Here is a 19,117-nt window from a genome sequence, read left to right as displayed (position 1 = left end):
GCTCTAACCTTGACTTCCACCACTACAAACTCTACTGCAACATCTACTTCATCCTCTGCTGTAGTCTCTGCTTCAGACACCAGTTCAGTCCCTACTCCCAGCTCCAATTCATCCTTTACTTCGGCCTCTACTTCAAATCCTACTTCCACCACTAGTTCAACCTCTATTTCGACCTCTACTCCAACTTCTATTTCCACCACCAGTACAATGTCTAGTTTGACCTCTACTCCAAACGCCAACTCAATCCTTACCCCAACCTCCACTTCAACCCCCACTTCAACCTCTACTCTAGTCTCTACTCCAGCCTCTACCTCAAATTCTGCGCCTAGTCCTCCCGCCAAGGACAAAAATGATTGTCATGGCGTTAGCGGCGACTATTGGGTTATGTCGCGGGATGTGGCCGTCGCCAGCGCCGAGACCTTTTGCAGGCAAGGTGATAAGGTAGTCAAGTATAACGAGGACTCCGTGAACGAGCTCGAATTGTCTGTTTTCAAAGCAGATGACGACACCAGAGGCCCCAAAGATGATCCCAACTGTCTGGGTCGCCTTCGAGATTCTGTCATCGATGGCTGCGATGGGGATGACTCCGAACAAAATCCGCACAACTATAAGTTTGGCTCCAAATTCACTTCCTCTGATGGTTGGGTCTATGAGATGAAAGCTCTTAGTAAGCAAGTCAACGAAGTCAGCTGCGACGTGTCTTACAGATTCTGGCACGACTTTTTCCAAATTCGCGGCAAGAACGTCCCAGACGCGAAGATTGGCATCAATGGTGAGGGACTGAAGAAAGAACTACGAGGCTGTGGTGTGATTACTAAGTGGAAATTCGAGCCAACACCACACGATGTGAAGTTTCAGTGGTACGCTCAGGGCCGTCTTCCCATGGGTACCAAAAGCTGCACTGGGAACGCTCTGGAGAGCGCCGGCGGCGCTGGCCGGGGTAACTGTGGGGGCCCGGGACGGCGGTCACACCTTGCCTGGCGACGGCGTGCTGCGACTGGTGTAGTGAGAACACGCGATAGTATCGATGACTGGCCGGGTTACGGCGAGGAGAGTGCTCATGTTTTTGGCAGCCTAGAGCAAGCGTAATAGCACTGATGTAAGCTGCCCTAAATTCAAATCAGCCTTCTTGACCCAAGCAATGCAGTCGAGCTACCAGTTACAAGCTGAGTAAGTGTTCTACCTAGGTTCTTCTAAGTGAGCCTAGTACCTATAGTAGAGGGTACCTCTGAATAGTTCTATATTTTCTTGTTTTGAAACTGTAGCGAATATATATGCATGTTCTCTCACCGCCTCCAAGACCAAGGACGCCTCGCCAGTCAAGTCACCAATGCCATCAGCGAGATTGTGAATATTCGAGAAGAGTCTGACGCTGCCAGTGCTATACTAAAGAATAGTCCCATCAACCGCAGTTAAAGGTTTTATCTAAGGCTGTGGTTGTCTGTTTACTACTATAACTTTGCGGTATTTAGGAGTCAGCTGTGGCACACTGCATACATCTTCGTGATAGATCGTCCGTAAGGGTCAGTCAGTAGCCCGAAAACATCATAATTGCTATTTATTCATTAGACATCATAATTAAGAGCAGCTCTTATACTCTACAGGATACAGTACTTGCTTCTTTCAAGCTTTGTCATGGCCCTACAGGCCTCGTCTCAACACATTCCGCAAACTTTCAGAGCAGATGGCGCAAATGCAAATTTGATCGGAACTCGTCAGGTCTTCCGACGAGACCATTGGATGTGTAGGCCTTTATGCTCTGCATTGAGGCGCCAGTAGCGAACGTGTGCTGATTGTCCAGTTGTTCATTGCCAAGGGAGCCTCTGGGATCCTCTGGCCACACATATAGCAAAGATGCTCTTTTAAGCCAAGGCGCGAATAAAATTAGTTGGGAGAAAGTTGCCTCTAGATCGATCATCGCGGAGGCCCTTTCGTCTAAATAATCGGATGGCAGCGATTTCTCAATTGCTGGAAGCAGTAGCGTGATATCTCAGACATAGTCGTGTTCACCATTTATGCTATTATATATAACTAACTATGACCGTATAATTTTTAAATCATTTTGAGATATACGGTTGTAGTAGTAGCTATGAAAGACCGCAGTAAAGGGAGCATAAAGAAACGTTTAACGCACCGAAATTTTTTCTCTGTCAAACACGTACTTTGCGAGGGATGTTTGAGATCTCTAAATACGTCTGTGCTATTATATACTCTGCAGTGACACTTTAAGAAGAGTGCGAGGTACAGTCAAAGAGATTGCCCATTCGTACCCCGCTAACAAGAGCCTAAGAGCTTCAATCTGCTTTCAAGTATTGCAAACAATAGAGCAAGAAATGGAAGACAGGCAGAAGCGAGAAGAAGCTGGAGAGGAAAAGTCGGCAGACGAGTGCTTTTGGGCTCCTGTTTCTAAGATTCCCGCTCGTGAGCTCTGGCCGAACTAGGTGCATTAAATCAGATAATCATGAATGTACTGTCGAGCTACCGGCTCTTTCAACAAATGTTAACACCCCACGTCTGGTCTTTGTGCCTTTGCAAACATTCAAACAAGAGTTTATCACTGTGCCGGTGCTTTCCTGTAGATGCACCCATTTCCACAATTTCTTGCTGGATAGTGAGCAGTATATAACCCCCGTTAACACATATCTCCACTTCATCGACTGCGTAGTTATTCTCTTCCGCCTCTTCCTCTTCTTCAATATCATAGTATCGGTTCGGCAAAAGCAACTTAACGTTGCCTGCAAAGACTTTCTTCGATAAGACGGCATTTTCTTCAATGTGCATAGCAGTCTCTGCCACGTTCCCTGAAAGCCCGCTGTAGGGCAATGGCGGCATTATTGAGGCGTTCATGGATCATGGCTTCGTTTTTAAACAAGCAGATGATGTTCTCCTAGATGGGTTTGCGATGTGTTTCCTTTGTCGCTCTGTGGCCGAAATTCGTGCTGTGATTAAAAGTCGTGCTGTGGTTGAAAATCGTGCTGTGGCTAAAAGTCGTGCTTTGGTTAAAATTCGTGTCGTGGCTAAAAAGCCTGCAACATATTTAGCGGCATCGGCCCCTATGGTGTGTAATTGCTGCCAGGAATAAATGCGAAGATATGTTTCTTGCCTTTTTGCGGCAAATCTTTTTTTCAGCATGCCGGGAAACGGGGAATTATCCAGAGGAAGTACTGCTTACAGGCGCGACTTTTGACTTCCATTTTGTGTGTGCTTCCTCCGATCTATGTTGGGCAAATAATGCTAGTCACAGTATGCATAAAACAACAGAAGATAGTCTCGATGAAGACCAAACCGTTGAACAACTAATGAGTGAATCAGACCCAGAGATGAGCAATACTCACCCATAGAATAGACAGGGCTTCTAAAATAGTTGACGCTGCGCTGGTCGTAAGCTGATATGCTATTGAAATGTGAGCCTGGTTAGATTTGTGTTGCTTTGATTCTTCGGAATGAAATGAAATAAACACTCTCTGCCTCCTACGTCTGCCGTCAGCACTCTACTGCAGAAATGTACCCAAATCAAGAAGCATATTCTGTATATAGCAACAATTGATGCTAGCCGAACTATGTGCTCTAAATCAGACAATAATCGACGGACTGCCGAGCTACCAACTCCTTCAACAAATGTTGACACCCCAAGTCTGGTCATTGAGCCTTTGTAACCCTTCAAACAAAAGCTTATCGCCATGCTGGTGCTTGCCTGCAGCTGCATCCATTTTCCCAACTTGCTGCTGAACAGCTAGCAGTATGTCATAAAGAGAACCTCCGTCAACACATATCTCCACTTCATCCGCTGGGGACCCTTCCCATTCTTCTTCGCCAATTTCATGGTATCGGTCTGGCAAAAGCAACTTCACGGGGCCTGAAAATACCTTCGTCGATAAGACCACATTTCCATCAATGTGCGTAGCAGTCTCTGGCGCTTTCGAGATATCCCAGTGCAACTCGTCTAGTATGCAATTCTGGCTTCCAAGACTGGTGTACGGCGGCAGAATATAGTCATTCTCTGTCTGAGTCAAGGTTTGTTGTGCATAATTCTCTATAGTTTGGAGCAAGTGAAGGTTTTGCATCACTTGTGCCACACTAGAGTCTGATCCTGTCATGAATTCGTCCTGGCCGATCTTCAACATCACACGGCAGAGATAGGCACCGACCGAGGTAACGGCACTGATCTCCTCCAAACCGTAATCATCCAGATTCACTGTACCTCGAACACCCTCTATAACAGTGAAGGGCTGCTTATGTAGCTGTTTCATATCTCGGGCTCTTCGTTGTATGGTTATCGGGCCGTCTTCGATGATACATATGTCTGTATTTAGATAACAATCCCTTACTTGCTTGTTGAGCTGGTCGTCGTTCTTGATCTTGTCTAAGAAACGCCTTGTTTCGTAGCCATAACTTATGAGAAAAGCGAAATCAGACAAGATTCTGGTATGAACGTATTCTCCATCGATTTGTTTCCAATGAATTCCTGTGGGGTCGACACCTCCTAGAGGAATTATGCCATAGGATTGCAGCCGTATCAAAGTGTCAATATGCTTGCACTGTTCAGCAGTCATCGGCCCTAAATTGTATGGAGCTACACAATACTTCTGATCTCGACTTTGTTCCATGTAAAACTGGTTTCGGGCCCGAATCTCGTTGAATGACCGCGCCCTGTCCCATACTGCCAAGGTTTTTTCCTGTATCTCTCGATTCGTAAGCATTATTGCTGCGAGACGTTTGAGTTTGCTTTAAATTCTCCTCGCGACCATTCGTAGGCTTAAATATTCCTCTGTCGTCAATGGTAGGCAGGAACCTAACTGACAGTCGCATCTGCTTCATGGCCGTCTTTCAAGTTTCTGTCCCTCTTCCACCCCTACTGCACTTCACGCCTTTTCATTTGTTCTTATTTTCATTTGGTCCTTTTCACTGCGCCTTTTTTTCTTTCTTTTATCAATGAATTCTGAACGTTCACCGATGCGGCAAGCTCTGGACCAACTGGTCAGTAGCAGGTTGGTACCTAGTGGCATTCTGGCTTTCCAATGCAAGACGGGTGAGCAGCTTTTCGCTTCTCTAAATCTCCAATTCTTTTTCACCAATTTATTGCCGACTCTCCCTGTTGCTATCTGTGGACAGCCATCCTGCCATTTAGCGATTGTTTATCCTATGCAGATTTAGCCCTTCGCTAGTCCAGTTGTTTAGTCTTCGGATCTATTGTTTCTCCTCGCCTGTGACCTGCCAGCGTCTCCCTGCGGAGCTCTGCTCGGGGCGCAACATTCAATCCTGTCGCTTGCCCACTTCTGGAACTCTATCTTCATAACTTGGCTGATACTATCGTAAAATAAAAACTGCTACGTTTGTTAGGCTGTACGTAGTGGTCCATTTTATGCTCGGTGGATAAGCGACCATGATGATGGTTCACCAGCCATGTTACCCGGGTGTATCAACATTGGCTCCTCCGTCTCAACCAGAAAAGCGATTCTTGCGATTCTGCTCCTGATAACCTCAATAATTGGAATTGATGCTGCCGAAATCTCACTTTAAATTGTCTGCCGCTATGACTGCTATATATCATTTATTTTTCGCGAGCCCCAATGCCGAAACGATTGAGCGACATCCTCCTGCACTTCCAGTGGTGCTGTCACTGCCGCTACAATACTCGCCTTCGTTATGCCTCCCATGAAAATTCCATCCTGTATCAAAATCTTTGGAGTAGACCAGGTGTGAAAGCCTACGCTGATAATCTAACTGAATCTAGTTCTGCTGTATATTGCCCACCAGTGGCTTCAGCGTCACGCGGGCCTCCGGGGCTGTCCGGCTTGGATTCCTCCCGAGATGGTGCAACAGAAGCTTTGTAAATTGTTAGAGGACCTCCGCAGCCCAGAATCGTTTCTTCTTTTAGAAAAGAAAACAGCGCAGACACCGTGGAATGGAAGAGCTTTCGAACTGGTGCGGCCTTTCACGGCACGTAGAAGCCGGCATAGCAAGCTTATATCTTGCGCATCTTGCGCATCTTGCGCAGTGGTGCGAGACGGAAGTCTTTACTCTGAATGGTAGCTTCGTGGAGTCGCAATCTTTCGTGGACTTCTTGGAGAACGAAAGTCAGATCTAAAAAAACATCATTGATTTTAGTGAGACAGTCCTTTTCAGACCCAGACCGGGCTGGAAGGAAGACTGGCGCAACCGTCGCGAAGTTCTCAAATGGCAAACCAACTTAGCTTTGTGATGGAAAAGGGTTACGTCTGTTAAGTCGATGGTGTATATTGAATCATTGGCAAGATGCTGTAATTAAAGAATTCTTTTTCGTCTCCGCGCTCTGCTTTTGCTCACAGCAATATCAGCACGGGCCATTCACGAAGGTTCGAACCGCCTATAGCGACCATATCTGACAGCTCAAGGTATCTGCTTGCTAATGTTCACTGCACCAGTCTCAAGCCGGTAACTGACCGACCTAGAACTATTCCACATCCACTAGGTCGATGTGCCAGTAGTGGCTAATAGCCGTACGGTGGGATTACGACCCCGTGCGTATGACTTCATACATAAATAGTAATGAATTCCGGAAGAGATTTTCTTGTGAATTGGCAAATCAGTCATTTGCTAAATTATTTCCCAAAAATGCATTGTGCACGAGCAACACGCTAAAAATGCTAGAATTTTGGCGTCACCGAAGCGCCCTTACCGCTCGTGTGAGCTTATTGCTTCTAGTCGCTGTTCAGCTCATTCTTACAGCCTGGAGTAAGCTATTAAACTCTTTTCAACTTCTCAATACACCGGAAACAAACAGATCTACTAACTTCATTAGTTGTGGTCCGAGGAAACGAAATAACCCAGGCTGATAGGTACATCTTTATTCTCATCATTAGTACCTGGTCTATTCTCGGATGTGCGTACAGTATCGTGTCTAATCATGTCTACCAAAGGGCATACGATAAGCTCTTTGATCGGGGTGTTAATGGGGTCTCGGTCATTCTTTGGTTTGCAGGCTCTTTGGTAATAGGTCGGGACCTCCCCACTGGATGTTACGAATTATCAATTTGCAAAGTTATATATGCTTCTGCCGCCATTGGCGTGGTGATTTGGGCGGGGTTCATGTTCTTAGCAGTGTATAAGCCGACTGTGAGAGTCTGAATGATCTCAATCAGGCATCGTGCAGTTGCTGCGAGACAATTTGCAAGCAGTAAGACGAGCCAACCGGTTTCGGCTTTCGCTACTTGGAAATGAAACTCTCAGATGGAAAGTTTCTTTTTCCCAGACACTGTCCCTTGCCTTGTATTCTTGATTCATATTCTGAGACGTTTGTATTCATTCTTGCGAAACCAGCTTTTGTTATGCTCAAAACCAGCTTGAGGTCAGACTCTCTGTCTTTTAAATAGGCCTTGCGCTGTAGCAGCTAAAAATGGGCGGCACCAGCGCTAATTTACAGGCCCGCGGGCCTATTAATTAGTGTAAAGACCTGGAAACGCCCACTAACACCGCCCATCTTTAGCTGTTACAGCGCACGCTAATTTTTAAAGACAGAGAGTGACCTCAAGCTGGTTTTGCACATAACAATTCACCTTATATTCTCTATCTTTTTAAAATTGGCGTGCGCTGCAACCGCTAAAAGTCGGTGGTGTTAGTGGGCGTTTTCAGGTCGTCACGCTAATCAAGAGGGCTGGTAGGCCAGAAAACAGGCGCTAATACACGCCCCTGAAACCTGAAATAATGATAAAGAAGATCAAAGAGAAAAACAGGCAAAACAATGAACAAAGGAGAGCCGCCAGCGCAGAAAAATTCGCAGCAAGCCAGCAACCAAGGCCTTGGCAAAGAAGCAAGGATGCAAAAAGACGCTCGTGGGTTTAGCCAGAGGAGATATCTAGAATGGGGCACGAAGATCAAGGCGGTAACGAGTGAAGAGCTGTAAACGCTAGCCAAAGGCCGGAGCAAAAAGCCATATCCCGGGTGGCCTTCGCCGCCGCCCTTGCTTTTGCTCCAGCCTGAAAAGCAACATCTACTCGGCGGATTGAAGAGAGAATGGATGAAAAGAAAGCTGTTGACAGGCATCGCACGGCAATGGAGCTACCAACAACGTGATGATAGAAGTTGGCAAACTGCGCCGATGAGGCAAGCATAGAGCTAAAGTGGACAGGCTGGAGGCTGAAGAATGGCGCTGGTCTAGTTTATAACAGCCACCAACACATCAGCCAAAAAGTGACTACACCGAAAGTGGCTGCGCCAAAACCGGCTGCACAATATCACGAAGAGAATCGACCCGCCGAGGCAACGACCAAAAAATGGAAAGCAGAATCCCAATAGGCTTGCTAGAGCGGAATGCACTGATTTCATAGCTACGTTGCTGGCGCCGAAGTGAGGGCCAGCCTCCCAATGAGACGGATCGTCTGCCAACTGAGGAGGCTAGTCAAGGCAAGGGCGGCACGGTTATCATATTGCCATGGCTTCTACTCATGCGCTTGTGCCCGTGCAGTGTTCTTCCGTCCAGGCAACAGGTGCTTTTAAGCAGTCACTTGTGGGGAGACAGAGGTATAAGGATCCCGGACCTCCTCGCTCGTCATGCAGCCTCTACTCTCCGCTCGCCTATACATGAGTGCAAATATCTTCTTTCTGTATTGTTTCTTGTTTCCGTTTTTGCTTCTGCAGAATTAACATACACTCTCGTCTAACTGGGAGTTGTAGCAACCCTCACAACCAAGCGCCCTCATGAAGACTACCGTCCTCATCTCGGCCCTAGCCACGGGCGCCTACGCATGGACTTACCCCGATTGCGAGCACGATGGCTGCTACCGCAACCTGGTTGACCCTCGCTATTCTGACCAGGCTCCCGCCTTTTGCATTGCCTGGATCTCTGGCACTACCACGGATGCTAGTGCCATCCCCACGCAGTACCGCAATTGCCTGGGTGTTGCTCCTCTCTCGTCTGTCTGCTCGTGCATAGCTTACACGGCCACCATAACAGATTGCATCACCGAAACTGCGACGAACACCCCTTCTCCTGTTACAACCTCGTCTCAGTCGCAGATCACCGTCTCTACCCCTCCTGTCACCCCTACCCTGGAGAGCACTACTGAGTGCGCCACCATGACTGAGTCCAGCACTTCTTCTCTCATGACAACATCCAAAATTCCTATCTCTACCACTGCCTACCCTGTTAGTAGCAACAATGCGTCCACAAGCGTGGCTACCAGCTCCCCGGCAGAGAGCAGCTTTGTTGGCTTTCAGCCTTCCCCATCGAAGACCCTTCCGTGGACGACCTCGACCATTTTCACTACTTCAACGCACATTGTTACCAAGTGCCCTCTTCAGGCCACAAACTGCCCGGACGAGTCAACTGTTGTTCTGACTTCCATTGTTCCCGTTTCGACTACCGTCTGCCCTATGCTCAGCACCGAGTCTCCTCCGCTTCCTCTTCAGTCTTCGAAGCAGGAGCTCCTCCCTCAGTCTTCCAGTGAAGCTCCCCCTCCTTCCTCGTTTGTTTCTGAAAGGCCACTTTTTCAACCATCAATCCATGCTTCCCACACTCCTTCGCAGTCTTTTGGTTGCCGTTTTGGGCAGAAGGCTGGTCCCGACGGCGATTGCAGTTCTGTCACTTCTTTCTTCCCGCACCGTCCTCCTCCGCCTCTCGCTAGTGGCCTTCCTATCGTCTCCGGAAGTAGCACCCCCCCCGTTTCCACAGCTGGCACCGCCCATCTCGGTATCGAAGCTGCTGTTGTTGTCGTTGGTGTCGTCGCTGCTCTATTCCAAGTTGTATGATCAAGAGGATTGGTCACAAGGAGAGAGGACGATTTAGTGTTCCTATTTTCTACAATTTTCGAAAAAGACGGCCAAATTTGACTCCTGGTCGGTTCGGCAGAGGCAACATCGATTTTGGCGAAAAGCGGCATTATACAATGCGTACATATACACAATGCCTAGGGAAACCTCGGAAAGTGGACAGCCCGCTTCGTCGAGATTCATATCTGCGACATATGCACTTTGAGGGTTATGGATGTGCGAAACTGCGATATTCAGCCAAGAAAATAGACCGAGATTTCCACATCAAGCTTCCTCCACAGCTGCAGGGCACTCTTACGAAAGAGCTGTGCTCAACAATAAAACGTGACTGAAAATATTTGGTGGGCTGGTTATATACTAACACTGCTTTGGGCAACTCGGACCTTTTTACCAGGCTCTGAGGCGGCCCGGGGGCTGGGGCGAAGAGAGCGTCACACCCCACTACGGCGATGGTGCAGAGGGCGGGCTAGCCACTGAAGAGTGCAGGTCTGCTGACGCTGAACAAGCTGTCGAGGCAGATGTGCAGGAAGAGACAAACATTGGTCCTAGGTTTTAGGAATTGATCAGGGGCGCGTTGGATTCTGACGGAGATTACGCAACGCAAGCGGAGGACGCGCCGCTACAGCTCTTCTCCGCGGCTTTCCAGTGGCGCAAGGAGAGATGGAAACGTCTGCCGAGGTATAATTATTGGTGTTCTTTTCGGTTTGCTGCACTGACAAGTGCAGGCTAGATCACGAGGGGAAGATGTTAAAGAAGTACGGACGCTTTTAAGATATTGGCGGAGGGTGGCTGGATAGTGGACAGGGAGGTAGTGGTGAACTCGGCAGAGCGCCCTCTGAAATGGAGCGGGTGGCGGTCGAATACCTAGAGAGCGCTGATGGCGAATACGTGTTTTGATCGGGTGACGTCGAATGGAGTGTACGCAATTTCTGTAGGGCCACTACGGCCGGATGAGGGAGAGTGACCAGCCAAACGTAGAAAAAGGATAGAACAGGGATGACCTGAGTTGGCTGCAAAGGCAGATGGACAAGACACTACGGTCTTGGTAGGTGCTGACCTGAGAAGGCTGTCGGGCTTGTGGTAGGCCTCCGGCGTTACCATCGCTGTCGGTGAATGTCCTACCTATCGCAACCAGCAGCGCCATCCATGGGCATGTGCTGGCGTGGGCAGGCTATCAGGCCTGGACGACGGACAGCTTGGCTGGTGGGTAACCACCGTATGCCCCCGTCCATGACAGTGAACATCCACCAGCAGCGCCAGCCCATCTCACTGCCATCTGGATGCCAACAGGAGGATGGCAACCTAGTTATAGTTAGCGCTGTCCCTTCCACTAACGCGGCATAGAGTGGACAGCCGACATCCTTGTGAAATGACCGTCTTTAAATGCACCACTGACTTTTAGTCTCTTCTAGAACCAACCAACCTCTTCCACTTTCACAGTTGTCGCGCTTGCGCCGCGACTTACGACTTTTTTTTCTCTGGATCCCGGTGCGGCGCCTTCCCTTAGCTTGGCTTTCTTGCATTGTCATCGAGGAGTATAAGGCTCAGAAATGTATTAATAACTCCAGGAACTTAGAGTAATCCCAGAGAAGCATACCGCAGCGTTGATTGTGACAGTCCACCGTTCGCAGACGGGGAGCGAGGCACTGCAAGACTTCTTCTGTGCACCATCCACTGCAAAAGTATGCCGCATTTTTAACGAATCAGTCACCCATGCAGTCTTCAAGAATAAACTGTCATTTGTCAAATAAAGAACTTGGCTGTTTCTCCAAAAGTGTATTTCCGGTTCCTCCTCGCGTGTCTCGAATCATTTGCAGGCACCTTCGAACCGCTGGTGGCATTCGCCTGCAAGCACGATACATTACTTATATAGGAGCAGGGCCACCACATGTTTAAAAAAAACTTGATGAGCAATGCCAAAATTGAAAGACATAAAAACAATGTGGCTCGATGCTATGATCATTGCCGCTGCTGCTGTCTCTGTCGCTAGCGCTTCTCAGAAGTAGGTGACCAATACAAAATAAGATTGAGACAATGTTTGACAAGCCTGAGTAGCAAACTTACTATGGCTAATTCAAAGCGTAGCATCGTCTGCGTGAACCCGGTTCCAGGTCTTCTGCGAGAGGATTGTGAGTATATGCGCAGCATTGATGTCAGCGAGATGGGTATCAATGACTTTAGCAACAATGGTAGAATCTGGATTGGTGACAATGGCCCCAACAAGCTTACATTCACCAACCGAGCCGATGTTCCCGTTACACTTATGATCTGGCATAACGCTGATTTCCAATCAAGCTTTGTCAGCGCTCGCCAGCCATATGTTACTTACTCACTGCCAATCACCGGGGATAGTGTCGTCATTTCCGTAGGTGGCAATGTTTCTGGTGGATTCGCGGCTTTATACGATCGAACGACTATACTTAGTCCGTATGGTCAGGTTTATAATACGTGGGGTGAGTTCACGTCTGGACCGTATGCTACCATTAATGTGTCCCGTGAGCCGAACATGAGAGGAAATAGCATGGAGATTCGAACCGGCGGTGGCTGTGTCTCAAATATGGAGACTTGTGTTTTCAAGTGCAAGAGTGGCAACTCCTGCTGGCAGGACAACACATACTATCTCCAAAATTGTGAAGCGCAAGCCGGAAACCGGCGCTTTGGGTACGATGCCAACGGCCAGCCACAGGGAGGATGCGGAGGCTGGGAGAATGGCGGGGTAGTACAGGTAGACCTTTTCAATTGAGAATAGTTTTGAAATTAGTCCCGTTTTGCAAATTTCTCCTTGAAATAGCTGCACGTTCTATTGACCACGTTTAGGTAAAGACTACTAACAGACAGATGGAAAGACAGGACTACACCGTACTGTTGTGAGCCTTACACAAAAGCGACAGCTACGCGAGGTCCACTGCGTATTCAAACACGCCTATTAAGTTACCATCATTACGTAGACTGCAGTTCTTGGGGGCTTCCTTCAACAATTCAATTCAACTCGGTGGAGGCGCCCTCACGCCGGCTTAGGGACCAGCCATACAACTGTTTGATCAAACCTTTATGCAGATCGACCTGAACTATACGAGATATATAAGTCCTGCCCTAATTAGGTGAAAACGTATAAACAATACAATCCTTTGCCATAGTCCCGCCCCGCCCGTAAGAATAACATTTTTTCTCAATGTCTAGTAGTGAGGTGTAGCATGCATCGGGGTCAATATCTTTGTGGCTAGTACAGCTCATATTGATTGAGTCCCAATGCATAAAAAAATCACACCCAAGTCTACCGTGCGTATATGAGCTGTTATAGACGCCATTCTCGGGGGAAAGTGGTTCGTGTGTCTGTCGACAAAAGTCACGCGCCCACTTTTCGAAGATGCCCGAGTCGACGGCGTCCGTATAATTTCCACTATAGCAGTATGGTTTGTTGTCAAACTGCTCATAAGCTTCTTCTATCGCTGTTGGTAGGGACGATGGGATCGATGGCGTCCTGGTAGACGAGAAAAGTTCTGTTTCGGAGGCCGTTGAGGTACTGTTTGGTGAGGTTGTGATGCTGGCTAACGTTCCGCTCACAAAACAGGGGAGGCTCAATAAAATCCAGCGGCACTTCATTTTTGTAGTTTGTGAAAAAGACGCAATTGAATTGTTCAATTTCAACTGCTGCAATCGTGATTCGTCTACTGTTTTATATAGAATCCGCGGACGTAATCGCTCTGGTAAACGACGGTATGGCTTGAGGCCTGTTGCGATGCAGGAGAATCTGACTTCGCTAAAAGGCGACTAACAGACCGATGTTGACTCAACAGGAAAAACAAATGCTGGAAACAAAGAAGGGTATATTCTTATCAAGCATCAATTTCGTCATTTGCTCACTTTCTCACTTCACAATACAAATAGGCAGCGCGATAGATACTGTCATATACATGATGTAACATGGACACACCCTGCTCAGTCAATTCATGCTGGCTATGTGATTTATAGAATAGCCTGTAACATCTTCGATGCCTCCAATCTCATTGTCTCCCGTTCCCGAGGTTTTGTGCCGCCTTCGGCCTGCTGGGCTAAAATTGTGTTTTCCTGACTGGCTAAGTGTGTCAAAATCCGTCCAATCTGACGAAGGCGATTTTCAGCATCGCGGACCTCTCCAGCAAAACATGTGCTTCGTCGCCGTTGCTGATGCATACAATGAGCATTTTCCATTCGGTTTGTTGTTGTGTGAGTTTCATAGAACTTGCTCTCGGGCGCGGAAAATACGGGCTGTTGCATGGTCTCCTCAGCTTTTATGGAAGTAGCCATATTGATAGCTATTCGCTGTTGTCATTATGACTATTCCATGCCCCTAAATACCAAGCCAAGGCTTCTTTTCGGTATGAATATAGGTATTGATAAAGTGACAACATGTTTGGAGCACTTTATGATGAAGATTTGGGCTGGACGCTCCTTGCAATGCACTGAAAAGTGCCGAATAGTGTTCTTGGTGCGGCGAGGACGTGCCAGCTCTTACATTGGATAAAATAGACGCGCGGGATCTATCTTGCACGCGACACCTGTCTCGGGCCATCTTCCTCTTTTCCACTTCTGGCGCTCTTCCACTTCTGGCGCTCTTCCACTTCTGGCACTCTTCCACTTCTGGCGCTCTTCCACTTCAAGTAAACCTTTCTTCGATTCTCCTGGCGCCCTTGCGCTTGTGTAGCTGTAATTTTTCCAACTTTTATCTTCTTTCCTCTGGGTTTACACACGTTCGTATTTGTCTATGTCTCGATGAACTGACAGCCTCTTGCTCGATCGCACGTACAATTAATGTCAACTGCTTACAAGTCCTAGAGCGAAGAGCCGCACTTATCAAAATAATGCCTTTCACTTCTCCCACACCAATCAATATCATCTTCACACGCAACGCGCAAGAGGATGTGAGATGTATTAGCGAGCTCTCTGTTACACTGGGAATCATTATCGGTATCCTCAAGCACACTATCTCCTACCGACTGCGCTCCACTAAACCACAGCGCCCAAGCCCTCCAACCAGCGCCTATATTCCTTATAAATACATTGCACCCTCTTTCACCTACAGTGCTTTCACCAGTTCCCACGAAATATTTTCCGAAGTAGATGCCTTAAAACAACATTGCAATCGGCTTCATCGAAAGTATTAGGAAATACCTTTCCTGTCCCTTTCGTATAGGCTCGCAGTTCTCCCACAGTGCCAAAGCACTGAACCTGATCTCCACGACTACTTCGTCCCCATTCGAGCAGGTCAACAATGTTGGCGTGAGTCCTACGTGCGGCCTATCTTGTAGATTAGTATACGACGTGTTGATGAGAGGCCAAAATGGAGCAGTGCGACAGAGAGGTTGACGATATTTGAAGACTTTTCAATCGAGGCGATTACTCAGGTGGTATCAGAAATGGTGCGAGGCAATGTAAGATATGTGAGAAATTATCTCGAGACCTCTTCGGAGGTGCATATTTTTCTTCATGGAGTTGAATCTTGGGCTGGACTTCCGAGCGACCTGTCTATCAGTGATGACGACGACGCACATTCCACGCAACCCAATGACCACGCCTCTGGGGCAACAGCGCTATACATGGCCGCTGAGGAGCAGTATCCTGAGATGATTCGTCTCCTTGTCACAAAGGGTGCTAATGTCAACGCTGCAGATGGCAACGGCCGCACTCCTTCATGGAAGCAGCATTTTGGGGCCGGTTGGAGAATGTGCAGATCGTTACATAGTTGAAATGACTCGTGCTACGCGTGCCATCGATACCATGCGATGGTGCACATGGAACACTGTGCCGGCTTCCTTTGGCTTGGCGTAAGGGCCGGATACCACCAGCTTTTAGAAGCCGCTTTTAGCTTATATAGCGTACCACAATTGTAAAAAGAAAGAACGTATGATTTTGCGCTAAATAGTATTAATATATATAGCATCCACACTGCCCCCTTCAGCAGCGCGCTTTCTCATCACCTCGTCTCGGGAAACGCAACTACTAGGACGTCTCGTCATCATGCTTCGACATGGTCCCCGATCCATCGGGCATTCCAATTTCGTTTATGTTCGCACATTTCCCAACTGGCAAGGGCTTTGGTACGCATTCGTGACATGCCATCGTTCTGGTGGAGTCCTTCAGATGCTTATTGCTAAGGAGGATGAATTTATTGGGTTAGTCTCCGTTCTTCGCCATGGAAAAGCAGCATACTAACAATACGAAAAGTCCTGGCCCGGGATGGTATCAAGTTGATACTGGTTCAAGCTTCTCAACGAAGCATGCGTCATCTTTCTTTCATTTTCGTCCGTATAGCAAGGGACCAGTCCGCGTTGTTAGCACAAATGATTTAAAGGACAATTTTATTATACAGGAGATTGCAGACGATAAGATGGAAATGGTACCACTTGATGTGGTGGGAAATTCCTCGAGAGGAAAAGGCGACCTGGCTATTCAGCATACGAATGAGGCTCAAGACGGGTTCCAAAGAGCCTTCTTGTTTTACGACGGGGAGGTGGCTGCAACATGGCCTGAGAATACCACCTTTTATGCCCAATATTTGACTGTATGTAAAGAGCGTTAACCTCTATAGCGCATGAATTTACTAGAGTTGGCATTGGTGTATCTGCTGTCCCGCACCATTGCAGTATATATAACAGCGTTCGCCATGGCAGGGTCTGTGAATTCGCCAACAATCGAGGAGGCTCGCTTAAGATTTCCTTCTTTTGTTTACCATCCTATGTATGAGATTTTGGCACCAGCGATGACTGCGTGATTGTCTGCGAGCATTTGATCAATGGTCGCCTTTTGGTCTTTGATATTAATGGAACTGGTGGGAATGCCATGGACAACAACTCTGTAAGCCGGCACGATGAGCTCAGCGTGGGTTCCCAAGCCGCTAATCTACTCCTTTTCTGCTTGAGATGTGTAGTCTCGGCGGTTGTGCTCGTGAAAATTTGTGTGTCGCCGCCCTTGAGCTGATGCGCCGCGACGACCTTGACTAACTTCGTTGTCGTCTGGTTGCTGATGGACGCCTCAACCTGTTGTTTTGTCCAGGTCGCAGAGTGAGCTCAGTGACGTTGGGCGGCGCCTTGATCTTTAAGCTTGACTGCAACTACTCGGTCCTGGTATGCTGACATGGTAGAGTGTGTCTTGGAAGCGGCTGCCTGTGGAACAGGCGAGGGGTTCGATGGTGAGCCCTTGGGTTGTGCCGCTACCCTAGTCCAGGACACTGCGGACCTTGCTCTGCTGAGGTTGGAACCATTCAGGGGGGAAGTGCTCAGGCCTACGGAGTTCTTGATAATGATACACTTCCAAGTCCGCCTCCGTGTCCCGTTTCCTCAAGACGTGCCAGCCCAGGCGGAACTCGACGTTTTGATTCCGTTCCATGGAGATTGAAGTCGCGCTCGCTTCCAGATCCCGGGATTAGAGCGTCGGTTCGTGATGGCATCTAGGGTCCGCTTTCCTCTAGGTTCAGTCTTGTTCGCGAGATTCAGAACAATTTGGTCGGCGTAATCGTTCTTTGACTACACGACAGCGAGGATGATGCTTTGATGCTCCTTCATATAGTGCTGGACAACATTGTTGATGAGGTCAGTGTCCAAGGCGGACTGATACTTGTTTGAAGAGTGTATGGGGGACGGCGTAAACAAAAACGTGTATTCAGCTTCACATATGTGGAATATATATTGACTAAAACGAGGGTACAGTATCTTGCATCAAGGGTATCCAAACTCATACCATATGGTTTATTTCAAGGCAATTTCGCGATTGCTTGGGTAAAACTTTATATCCCCGATGACACCATACTTGGGCCAAGGCTAGCAACCCGCCTAGGTGTCCCTTGTGCCATGGGATTCGCAACAATGGGTGCTTGGCAAATCAGCACTTTGCTCCGAACGAAGTGTATTTATACGTACCTGATTAAGCTCACCAATGCTCGTCATCTGCTCAAGTGCACAGAGAAAGTCAGAGCCAAGCGGAAAACGCTCTGGCCTATCCAACCGAAATCGACCGTCCTTGTCAGCATACCCTTGTGCAAGCTTCATCGTTACGACGGCAATGTTCTGCATGGCTTCATTCAAGTTAAAGCGAGTCTGAATGAATTCTTGACCCCCTATAGCGAGTTAGCTGAGTGTTTTTATTCTCCCACATGTTGACCTACAGAGCTTCACGGTCCCATGTATGTCGATGAGTATATTGGAGCACGTCAGTTTAGTATGACTCAAAGAGTTCTCCTCTAGGTATAGGAGTCCTTGCACGACCTGTTTTACTCAGCAATGCTTTTGCCTGCCGGGGAATTTTGTCACTTACCTGTCCCAGGATAGATGCGAGCCGGAAATCATTCATGAGAGGATTCCCTTCGAGCTCCGCAAGAGACAGTGGCATGAATTCGAATGTGACGAAACGTTCATTTTCTACAGAGAAAATATGGCGAGGCTGAACAAACAGTTCATGCTTGATCTGCTGTATGAAGTTCATGCGTTCCTCGACGTTGATGCCAGAAAACCGTTTCACAATGTAGATTGGATATTCGTCTGACAGGGGCTGTGTCTGCTCTACTATAGAAAAGTAGTCGCTGTTACCGAATTGGAGACTGTAGAGCTCAACGCAAGTATCCCATAGAGTCTCATGCGTTCCAGATGAGCCTGGATTTGTCTGTGTAAGAGATGAATCGTATGAAGACACTTCGCCGCGAGGACCTTCTTGCTTCTTCTCCGAGGAATGCTCGACAGGGTTAGAGCGGCTATTTGCCGTGTGACCATTTTCCTGGTTTGTTAGAGCATGCTGGTCACTTTGCTGTTGCATAGCTGCAAAAGCAAAGTGGGTAGCACGCCTGCAGTGATCGGGCGGCATGATATTAGCAAAGGTTGCGCGACGCTGTTTATTGTTTGCAAGGCGGCTCAAGTACGATACAACTGCCGGACTATAAATAAATGAAACTGGCGTACATATCTTTTGAGTGTTTCACCTGGGAGCCTGCTGCCACGAAGTGGTCCTTCAATAGTCTCCATCTGTACCTCAGCAAGAACATATAGTTCACTAATACTCGAACTAACTCTCCTGTAGTGAGAACTTCAGAACATCTGTTCATAGCATATCGACACATTCAGGCATAAATCTTTATTCAAGACGTGGAACCGGCCAATAAGCAGAAACTTGATTCAAAAACTCCTGTACAAGTATTCATTCATTCATTCATTCAGTTTATTACGCCCGGTGGAAAGCTCCAAAAGGGCAACTATAATCTTAACCCGATCGAAAATCTATGGAAACTGCTCAAAGAACAGATTTTAAAAAAAGATCCAGCATTAGCAGAGATGCCTTCAAACGCTTATATATGGAAAGATTAATTAGAGCATCAGAGGAGGCGTGGGAGGAGTTTAAAGACGAG

General features: G+C 47.7%; 3 protein-coding genes across 3 annotated transcripts; 2 read left to right on the top strand and 1 right to left on the bottom strand.

Annotated features, from left to right (window-relative positions):
* Positions 1-207: 207 nt before the first annotated feature.
* Positions 208-1,089, top strand: LMH87_001505 (uncharacterized protein; the record flags this gene model as incomplete). Its single annotated transcript, XM_056192791.1, has 1 exon — positions 208-1,089. One exon carries the CDS (start codon positions 208-210, stop codon positions 1,087-1,089), a length of 882 nt encoding a protein of 293 aa, XP_056049892.1.
* Positions 1,090-8,676: 7,587 nt separating this feature from the next.
* LMH87_001504 (uncharacterized protein) lies at positions 8,677-9,726 on the top strand (the record flags this gene model as incomplete). Its single annotated transcript, XM_056192790.1, has 1 exon — positions 8,677-9,726. One exon carries the CDS (start codon positions 8,677-8,679, stop codon positions 9,724-9,726), a length of 1,050 nt encoding a protein of 349 aa, XP_056049891.1.
* Positions 9,727-17,249: 7,523 nt separating this feature from the next.
* LMH87_001503 (uncharacterized protein) lies at positions 17,250-18,531 on the bottom strand (the record flags this gene model as incomplete). The annotated part of the gene is made up of 4 exons (XM_056192788.1): positions 17,250-17,333; positions 17,643-17,839; positions 17,888-17,987; positions 18,037-18,531. 4 exons carry the CDS (start codon positions 18,529-18,531, stop codon positions 17,250-17,252), a joined length of 876 nt encoding a protein of 291 aa, XP_056049890.1.
* Positions 18,532-19,117: the final 586 nt, after the last annotated feature.

The sequence above is a fragment of the Akanthomyces muscarius genome, chromosome 3, assembly GCF_028009165.1.
Source record: "Akanthomyces muscarius strain Ve6 chromosome 3, whole genome shotgun sequence".
NCBI lineage: Eukaryota > Fungi > Ascomycota > Sordariomycetes > Hypocreales > Cordycipitaceae > Akanthomyces > Akanthomyces muscarius.
The sequence above is the reverse complement of the archived record's forward strand: the minus strand, read 5'-3'. Positions and strand labels throughout refer to the sequence as shown.